The 10,853-nt window shown below is 37.9% G+C and overlaps 1 protein-coding gene across 5 annotated transcripts in view; it reads left to right on the top strand.

The window, feature by feature from the left end:
* The window catches only part of LOC116831121 (DNA excision repair protein ERCC-6-like 2), a 26,181-nt gene that overhangs the window by 10,288 nt on the left and 5,040 nt on the right, over nt 1-10,853 (top strand). For all 5 annotated transcript variants that reach the window (XM_075067213.1, XM_075067216.1, XM_075067214.1 and 2 more), the window contains 2 exons: nt 932-1,353; nt 9,019-9,138. In XM_075067213.1, coding sequence (XP_074923314.1) covers nt 932-1,353; nt 9,019-9,138 — 542 coding nt within the window. The remainder of the gene's footprint in view (nt 1-931; nt 1,354-9,018; nt 9,139-10,853) is intronic.

Raw genomic sequence — 10,853 nt, 5'->3', positions numbered from 1 at the left:
TAAAGTGCTCTTTATATCGATATAAAGAGCATTGTAGTGTGGACGGGTACAGCGTTAAATCAATTTAACGCTCTTTAAATCGATTTAAACGCATAGTGGACCAGGCCTGAGACTGCCCGACCACTGCAGTGACAGGCCTGCAGGGAGCAGAACGCTGCACCCTGTGAGTACTGGCCCCTGCCAGACAGAGCCCTCTCCTTCAGTGTGAGAGTGGATGGGGTCACATTGATGGGCTTAGATCAGGAGGGGACAGTGTCCACCATCGGAAGCAGGGGGGATTCTGTGCCGGAAGTCTTGGCTGTTCGGGCCAGGCTTCCTGCCCTTCTTGCTCCCCCACCATGCAGCTGTAGCAGCTTGCTCCAGGGCACAGAGCCCCATCCACTTCCCCTGCCAAACAGAGTCTGCGCAAGGGAAGCAGAGGGGGCTGTGCTGAAGGGCTGGTGGGATCAGGAGGACACTCTGTTTGGCAGGGAGGCCAGTATTCACAGATGGCAGCCTTTTGCTTCTCTGCTGATCATATCTTCAGCACCCTGTGTGGCTGCCTGTGTGTCAGGGGCACAGAAAGAGAGGGTAGGGAGCAAGGTCCTGGCGGCCAAGACCTCCTGACCATTGTAGGGTATGGAAGGTTCCCCAAGTGCTACATGGTGAGTTCCATCCCCATGAGTACTGGCCATCCCTCCCCAGCACTCGCTGCCCTTAGTTTTTGGTTTTTCCAGATTTTCTCCCATTTGTAAAATGTTAAGAACAAACCAGATAAATTCCCAGGAAACTTATATAAATAAAAACCAAAAATGAAGGGCCTTATTTATATGTATTTTCTCACAACAGTGTTAATACAATACTTTGAACAGTATTAACAAAGCATAACAAGCGTAGCACTTTTTTCACATTGTTTGCAACATCATCTTTTTATGTGTGTTTTTGTTTTTAGACAGGTGGCATGCTGGAGCGAAGTGTTTTGCCCCATCTCCTGAAAGTGGGAATCTTTGTGAAGCCACAATAAAGTCAGTTGAAACAGACAAGAATGGGAAATCATTTGCAATTGTATCATTTTGGGGATCTGAAGAAAAGAACATAACAACAAAACTCTGTAAAGCCAGAGCTGGTAAAGATCCCCAGAATAGCTTAATATTTGATGATGAAGATTTAGAAAAGCCTTATTTCCCTGACCGAAGGCTTCCATCTCCTGCAGTTGCTTTTGAGTTATCTGTAGATGGGGACTGTATCCCTTATACAATTAATAGGTATCTGCGTGATTATCAAAGAGACGGGGTTCAGTTTCTCTATGGACACTATGCTCGTAAAAGAGGATGTATTCTTGGAGATGACATGGGACTTGGAAAAACAATACAGGTATTTTGTCATCTTAAACTATTGGTTCAGCTGTGACTATGCTTTATGAAATAGATTACGTATAAGGGTTAATGATTTTTAAAAGGCACCTATTTAAGAAGTTATAATTGTATATCTAGCTAGAGTCCCAATGTTTGTGTTTATATTTTAGGAATCTTAAGAGTTACTCTCTGTGCATCATAAGAATGGTTATAAATGGGGCTTTACGCTTTTAACATGCACAGAGTGGCTAAAGTTGTTTTTCATTCATTGTCTAGACAGTAACAGTTTTTTGTGCTGCTCTTGAAAAGTACTTCAAGTATACTCCAAACTTTGGAGACCCTAGCCAGATTAATTTTGTAAGATCCAAAATGTTGCATTCCATTGTTGTCTCCCAGTCAGAAATGTAAGTGATTTAGGCTACTATTCTTATAAGTAAAGATGACAGCTAATGTTAATGCAAAAGATACACAGTATAGTAGCATTTTTTCTTATCTGTTTTGAATCGTCAGGGTTGAATGATTCAGTCAAAATCAGGACATTTTAAATCTGGAAGGAGGTTCTTACCCTTCCACTTCTTTTATTTAGTTAGTAGGTTGAATCCTAAAGTATCTGATATATGATGCCCTCTTCTCTCCACCCACCCCTCTCTGGCTTCCCCATTGTCTAATTCCTGCTGGAGCCCGACTGATCCATCTACTCCAGTGTAAAATTCTCCCCACCCGAACTTCTGGAAATATTAACTGAGAATTATCCTTACAGTATGAGACCATGCTAAAGTGAGTAACATAATGAACCTTTTCTCTTTAAAAAGAGAGAATAAACTAAGCGTACATTTGGCAAAGTGTCTCTCTTGGGGGAGTATTTATAGGTGTACCACACAATGTGTGTGTTCCTCGTGGTGCTATAACATTCTCAGTTTGAATAAAACTGAACTGCTTCTGTTTGCATAATGCTGCACCTGATCATGCTTAGGTTTCTTGTTAGCATGCGGTTGAGAGCAAAGGAAACTAATCAGATGCACTCAAACGCAGTAGATGTAGAAGTATTTTTTATTCTAAACTGCAAGTATCTCATGCAATCTAATAAAAAACATGTATCCAAAGATATTTGGCAGTCAATTTCAATACCGCTAATATTTAAATAACCTTTTTGGGTTTCTGCAATGTATCATATTTCAGTAGATTTGTGTCAATGTTACGTTGGTAACATTCTTTAACATTCTACTCACTCTAAAAATCTCTCTCAGAGGAGAAGGAATACAAGTAATAACACATGTTCACTATATTTGTGTTTACTTTTAAAATATAAACTAAAAAGTTCTTAAACTTTTTTCTTAATCTTGATCAACCTGTTTAGCTAATGCTCTATAATACCATCTAAACTATGAAAATCTAATTCTAAAAGTGCAATGTCATTGATAATTATAATGAAAAGTACTTTCATCAAGCTGAATTTAAAATTTTACCTCCACATATAAATTGCGAGACTGTCCTTTCAGATATACAAGGCATAGACTATTTAAGAGAGCAGGATTCTTAGAAGTTTGAATATCAAGCAGTTTGCCCACAAGAATGGCGCACATATATGATGCTGGGTGATAGTGAATGGCATGCTTGCTGTGCCATATAACTGTATGGAATTATTAATTATTTTGAAGGGATAGATGGGAGATAAGCAAACTCAGCATGTTGCAACACTGATTTTATGTAGTTGTTTGGAATTGCAATGTGATAAACTTTCTAATTGCTACACCAACTTTGAAGAAGAATGCATCATTAAAAGAGTACCTTATATATTTTCCCCTTCTCCCCCCCCCCCAAGTCAGTCTTTAGACTCCTGCACTTTGAGTTGCAGGAGGGGCAGTGAGGTGCATATGAAAGTACAAAAGAGGCAGGAGTCTCACTTATTTGTGTAGAAAACATTATTACTGTGTTGAAACAAGTATTATGTATATTCAGTCACTTTAATTAACCACTTAGCAAATATCAGAAAACCTAATTTACAGTGCTGTAAAAATCTCCTCCTATTCCTCATGCTTGTTTACATGCTGAACTTCCCATCCCTGGTTCAAATTACAGTGTGATTCTGGAAGATGGCTGGGATGCCTTTAGGATATACTAATGCACACAGTGAGTGAGGTTTTTTTTTCCCACTTCTGAAGACTTTTTTTTTTATTATAATGAGGAAATGTTCAAAAACACTAGTGCAAATTTTATTTTCAAGTCTGATTTCCCCTTGCCCTTTCACATTGGCCAGTGGGAAATGTTATTGCACTGTTTTCCAGACTCTGGTATGTAGTGTATATTGCTAATTGACAGTGTGTAAGGAAAGAACCTATACATGTTTCCTTGTAAGCATGGGGAAAGATGCCTTTCCCAGAATGATAATTTGGTCTGTCATTTCAGGGATGAAATACCGTTCTATCGTATGACTGATTCAGAGATTAGATTGCAGATTTTATTCTTCTGGGATTTCTTTGAGGCATAATTTAAACTTTGTTCCATAATGGATAACTTGGTTTCTGTAAATGATTTCTTAAACTTCTGTTCAATACAGTTTATTTTAGCAACCCCTCCCCCCGCCCCAGTGCTGCTATAGCTTAGAAACTCCTGACATTTTCTAAACTTCCCTTTTCAGAAAGTGTGTAATTCAGCCTAAAATCTCACTTTCGGTGTAACGTTGCATACAAATTCTCAAGATAATTCATTTCTCAACTAAATTTTGTTTAAATCAGTTAGGATCAGTTTTATTTTCAAAGTCAGAGTTTGGATATGGAGTATTTTATTAACCCTAGGAAAATACTGTTGGTTTCTAATATCACAAGAACATGAAGGAGGCACTATATGAGGTTAAACTAGTATATTATAGCTCCAGCCCTGCAAACTATTCTGAATAGGTGAATCTCTGCTCTTATGTAGATCATCACAGAAATCAATGGGGCTCTGGACAGACCCCTGTTGAAATCAATTGGACTCCATGGGTATAGAGGTTTGCCCGTGTGCAGCAGTTTGCAGGATTTAGCTTTAGGAGTGTAATGTTTAAACCTGATGAAGTCCTGAATTTGTGAACTACTGTTTAAACTCCTCCTCCTTCCCCCTCCCCAAACATATTATCCTACATGGAGGCTGGTTTGTCTGATGTAAATTAAAGAAATTCATATTTCAGGCAGCGACTTACTTAATCCATATGGCATGCAGAATTACCTTCTGTTACACCATAGTCAGAGTGGGGTGGGTTATGGGCAAAGTGCAGGCTTAATTTTAAATTTCCTTACATTTGTCCATTTAGTGTTAAAATAAGATTGTTTTAACTAGGGCTGCCCAGGGATTAAAAAAATCAATTGTGATTAATCGTGCTGTTAAACAATAATAGAATACCATTATTTAAATATTTTTGAATGTTTTCTACATTTTCAAATATATTGATTTCAGTTACAACACAGAATACAAGTGTACAGTGCTCATTTTTATATTTATTTTATACTACAAATATTTGCACTGTAAAAAATAGTATTTTTCAATTCACCTCATACAAGTACTGTAGTGCAACCTCTTTATCATGAAAGTTGAACTTACAGATGTACAATTATGTACAAAAAAAACTGCACTCAAAAATAAAACAATGTAAAACTTGAGCCTATAATTCTACTCAATCCTACTTCTTGTTCAACCAATTGCTCAGACAAACAAGTTTGTTTACATTTGCAGGTGATGATGCTTCCTGCTTCTTGTTTACAGTGTCACCTGAAAGTAAGAACAGGCATTCACATGGCACTGTTGTAGCTGGCGTTGCAAGATATTTACGTGCCAGATGTGCTAAACATTCATGTGTCCTTTTATACTTCAACCACCATTCCAGAGGACATGTGTCCATTCTGATGACCGGTTCTGCTTGATAACAATCCAAACCAGTGTGGCCTGATGCACGTTCATTTTCATCATCTGAGTTAGATGCTGCCAGCAGAATGTTGATTTTCTTTTTTTGCTGATTCAGGTTCTGTAGCTTCTGGATACGTATGTTGCTCTTTTAAGACTTCTGAAAGCATACTTCACACCTTGTCCCTCTCAAATTTTGGAAGGCACTTCAGATTCTTAAATGTTGGGTTGAGTGCTGTAGCTGTCTTTAGAAATCTCACATCAGTACCTTCTTTGCATTTTGTCAAATCTGCAGTGAAAGTGTTCTTAAAACGGACATGTGCTGGGTCATCATGCGATACTGCTAGAACATGAAATATATGGCAGAATATGGGTAAAACAGAGCAGGAGACATAGTTTTCCCCCAAGGAATTCAGTCACAAATTTAATTAGCGCATTATTTTTTAACGAACGTCGTCAGCATGGAAGCATGTCCTCTGGAATGGTGGCCGAAGCATGAAGGAGCATATGAATATTTAGCATATCTGGCATGTAAATACCTTGCCACGCTGGCTACAAAAGTGCCATGTGAACACATGTTCTCACTTTCAGGTGACATTGTAAATAAGAAGCTTGCAGCATTATCTCCCATAAATGTAAACAAACTTGTTTGTCTTAGTGATTGGCTGAACAAGAAGTAGGACTGAGTGGACTTGTAGGCTCTAAAGTTACATTGTTTTGTTTTTAAGTGCAGTTATGTAACAAATATACATTTGTAAATTGCACTTTCATGATAGAGATTGCACTACAGTACTTGTATGAAGTGAATTGAAAAATACTATTTCTTTTATCATTTTACAGTGCAAATATTTGTAAACAAAAATAATATAACGTAAGCACTGTACACTTTGTATTCTGTGTTGTAACTGAAATCCATATATTTGAAAATGTAGAAGAACATAGAAAATATTTAATAAATTGCAATTGGTATTCTATTGTTTAGCAATGTGATTAAAACTGCAGTTAATAGTGATTTAATATTTTTTTTAGTTAATCGTGTGGTTTAACTGTGATTAATCGACATCCCTAGTTTTAACTTATCATAGTGGCGTCCCCAGGTATGAAGAAATAATTTTACTTTATGGAAGCTGGGGTAGTGCTGGTGGATAATGGTGAGTAGTAGCAAAATCTCTATTCCTTTTCCAGCACACCTTGAAAAGAGGCTAAAAACAAAGTTAAAGGCCTGAAGACTGAATAAAGTTTGAAGTCTTTATTTTTTCCTAATTATTTTCTTAAGCTTGTGACCACCTAAGTAGTTGTGCTGTAAAATAGTTATTAGAGAATGTTCTGAGAAATGGCTGTGTCTGTTGTAGCAGGATGGATTTACAAAATAATTTATGTATGTTTATTTTACAGAGTTCAAACTGTATTGTTTCTGGAGGTTCTGTCTCCCCTATCTATCTGTTATGAGGTGTCTCAGAGAAAAGAGAAATGTTTTTGGCTTCAGTTCCCCCTCCTTATGCTGCCTATTCTACAGTTTGCTTCCTGCTTCAGTTGAAGGAGCAGCAGATTTCTCTGGCAGATTGTCCTTTTTTCAGGCCTTTGCCATAGTTACCAAAATGTGAAAGCTTGATGGGGATAATTATTTAAATAAATGAAGAGTCTGGAAGCCACTAGAGGTTGTTACTATTTTCTGGGGAATTTCAGTTTATGCTTGAAAGGGTTTTAAAAACAAAAAAAATTTCTACCACCATTGCCATCTATTATTAAAATTCACTGATACACGTACAAACTTCCAGAACCACCTTGCCCCATCAGTTTATATGAAGAATTGTGCCTAAAATTTTGTTGCCTCCTTTGGCCCCTATGGTAGCTTTCCACTCTCCTGCCCCACATGGTGGCTTCCCCCTCTTCTGCCCCACTCACCTCTACCCTTGGCAGGTTTTTTTCCTGGCAGCTCAACATTCCTTGCTGTCTCTCCCTCCACCATTCCCTGTTGGCTACCTCCTTCTCTGTGGTGCTGACAGCTTTAGCTCTGTCCTGCTATGAACAGCTGTGTGGCGGCTGCAGAGGAAAGGGATGAGAGCTGGCTGCTGCTGTGAGCAATAGAAGAACTGCCGAACTTCTAAAAGATGAGCACTGCAGTGGCAGAACAGCTGCTTCTTGCTGCTGCACAATTCCTGGGACACCATACCTGGGTGATTTTTAAAAATGTGACTGTTGTGGCCGAATTGTCTGCCAATAGCTGTGCTTTTTGCCTTCTGTTTCTTCTGGATGACAGCTGAAGTGTAGCCCAAAATAGCTCAGACTGTGGGCCTCTAACCTACTATAGAATGTTGCAGTATATATATACTCATATTACCCCAAGCCACCCACATTCCAAGCTGACAGATAAGCTGAAGTCAGCAGCGAATGCGTTGCAACTGGGGCTTAACAAGGTGACCTTGATGTAGTTCTGCTCCTGAATCCAATGGAGAAAGCTAATCCTGGTGCTAGCCTCAGAGAATTGGAGGAACAAAGACTGTATCCTGGGAAGCAATGACTGAAAAAGACTTTAGGTCCATTTTGGATAATCGATTGAATGTGAGCTGCCAGTGCAATGCTGGCCCAAAGGACTAATATGATACTTGGATGCATGAACAAGGAAATATCAAGTAGGAGTAGGGAAGTTATATTAGCGCTGTATTTGGCACTAGTGCAACTGCTGCTGGAATACTATGTCCAGTTCAGATGATCAAAATTCAAGAAGGATGATGCTAAATTGGAGAGGGCTCAAAGTGGTTCTTAATCTGTGGTCTGTGGCCCTCTGGGGGTCAGTAGTCTATGTCTAAGAGGTCCGCGAAAGGTTGGTGTTAGCATAAACAGTGTTTTTCAACCTGTGGTCCATGGCCCCCTGGGGGACCGCAGACTATGTCTAAGATTTCCAAAGGGGTCCACACTTCTGTTCAAAAATTTTTAGGGAATCTGCGAATGAAAAAAGATTGAAAACTGCTAGATTAAAAGATTTGAAAATATGCCTTTGTAGTGATTGAGCTCCTTGCTTCAGTCTATCCAGTTTAACAAAGAGAAGGTTAAGAGGTGACTTGATTTTAGTCTATAAGTACATACATGGAGCCCCAAAATTTGATATTGGGCTCTTCAATCTAACAAAGAAAGACATAACAAGATCCAGTGGCTGTAAGTTGAAGCTCGATAAAGATAGGCTGGAAATAAGGTGCACATTTTTAACATTGAGAGTAATTAACCACTGGAACAATTTATCAAGTTGTGATGGATTCTTTGTCACTGCCAATTTTTTAATCAAGATTGAATGTTTTTCTAAAAGACATGCTCTAGTTTAATTCAGGAAAGTCCTTTAGCCTGTGTATACAGGAGGTCAGACTAGCAAGTAATAGTGGTCTCTTTGGCCTTATCTATGAAATATATAAGAAATACATATTAATAGGATTGGGCAACCATCACTTTAAAACCCTTCCCCAGAGGAAACTTTGGACTGAAGTTTCAGGTGGACTAACCACATCTGTGCTACTTCTGTTTTCCCTTCAAGGACCCTATCTCCTCCCTTCTAGGCATGCCCTTTCCATCATTTCTCCCTATCTTCCTGCACTACATCATCCGTATTTTTCAGGGCTCTGTTTTTTTCTTCATTCATTAGCAAACATTCTAGCCCTGTAGGAGAATTGAGCTCATATCTCAAGGATGAAGTCAGCAAAAGCTGAGGATGCTTAGCACTTCCAGGATCGTGCCCTGAATGTCTGCTGTCTGAAGGACATATTCATATTTTGTTGCATTTTCTGCATATTCACTGTAAATTGCATTCTTTCTCTAGGTCATTTCATTTCTGGCTGCAGTACTATGCAAAAAGGGAACACGTGAAGATATTGAAAACAATATGCCAGAGTTTTTATTGAGGACTGTGAAAAAAGAACCACCATGTATCCCCAAAAAGGTATCGATTTTAATTGATAGACTTTTTTTTGATGACATAAAAGCTGATACTGTTTTATTACTAATAGCTTACTTGCAGTGCGAAAAATATGTTTGCATACACTAGGTTTTAGGGTGTTTATATAGTTTGCATGTGGAAATAGAGATGTTCATGGATTTTAGATAATGCAAGTCAACCTCCTGGTTTTCTTAAAACAGACAATGCAGTATGTAGGTCTAGCATTTATTTATACCAAAATGTGAAAACTCAATAGGAAAATTCATCCGGATGAAGCGAATGATCTAAGTAGGTAGTGAAGCCATTGTCCGTGAAAGGAGAATTAAATGTTATTTGATTATGCTTTAATACATAGTATATTGCATACTGAAACTGTTAAAAAACATTATTTAAGTTGCAAAGTCAAGCACTCGAAAGTTAGGAAATGCTAGTGGAACCTTAACTCTTCCATGTGTGTCCTTTTTTGTACACTGAATGAGGCAGGAGTCCTATGGAAAACTGCATGTGATCATGTAATTAAGATCTATGAGCAATGGAAGCAAGAAAAAGAAAATGGCTCATATCAGGAGAACCTGAGTGTAATTTCATGAGACAAAGAAAAAGTATTTCTCCAGCCTACGGCTTTCTCTTTGATGGATTTCAAAATCCTGCTACAAATGGTAGAGGTTTTAGTGTGTCTCAAAAAAGATGGGAAGGATCTTTTATAGTAGAAAGTACTAGGCAACCTAAATGTAGGGATAACTATTGACTCCCTTTATAATAACTGTTACAAGTTGATAGGTCTTTTGGTGGCTCAAAATGACATTATTATATCAGTGAAGTGTCCATAAGCTATAAAATGTTGAATGGTAGACAGATGATGATTTTAGAAGTGAGGTTATATGATTTCCTGTATAATCTGTTATAATGTTAGCAAATACATAATTATCTAATAGTTTATTTTAAATGTAAGACCTTCATATGCCTACAGTGAAAGACCCTGATTTTCATTTGACTGAGTTGCAGGAACCATCTTAAACCTTTAAACCTTTTATTTAAATTCTTAACACCTACATATTTTTAATGGTTGGTTTGTGGATCCATCTTCCTTTCAGGACTAAATCAGCTGCAACTTAATATTGTTGATTTAATGGGCCCCATGTTTTAAGACTGCACCAGCAAGTTTGCCACTGTTTTAAACTAATGGCACTTATAATGATGATTTATATATTATTCTGTAGCAGGTGTCTTTTGATATTTTATTTGTATCAGTGTGTATGGAACCACCATAATGAGTAGAATTTGGATGATATTTTCAGTTTCACAGTTCATGAGTTGAGGGAGTAAAATATCTCTATAGAAACAAAACTTTTAAGACACATAACTAATATTATAAGTTACACCTGTCCATGATATAGCTGAAGAGATGTTCAACTAAGTAAAATTACTTTTAAATTGCCTCTTTTAGTCTTACTTGATTTTTACCGCAATGAATTTGTGTATTGCTTAAAAATCAGTGTTTTGTAAACATATTGTATGCAGTAGTTTAGACAAGGTGGATTTCAAGAAACTTTCCTTTGTGGTTCAATTCCCTGAAAAGAGAGAGGAAAAAATGATGACAAAAGTGTTAATGGTGTACAATACGCAAGTAAAACACGGTTATTCACCTTTGTAACTGTTGTTCTTCGAGATGTGTTGCTCATATCCATTCCAGTAGGTGTACGCGCCGCGCATGCACG

This window comes from Chelonoidis abingdonii, chromosome 6 (genome assembly GCF_003597395.2).
Source record: "Chelonoidis abingdonii isolate Lonesome George chromosome 6, CheloAbing_2.0, whole genome shotgun sequence".
NCBI lineage: Eukaryota > Metazoa > Chordata > Testudines > Testudinidae > Chelonoidis > Chelonoidis abingdonii.
The sequence above is the reverse complement of the archived record's forward strand: the minus strand, read 5'-3'. Positions and strand labels throughout refer to the sequence as shown.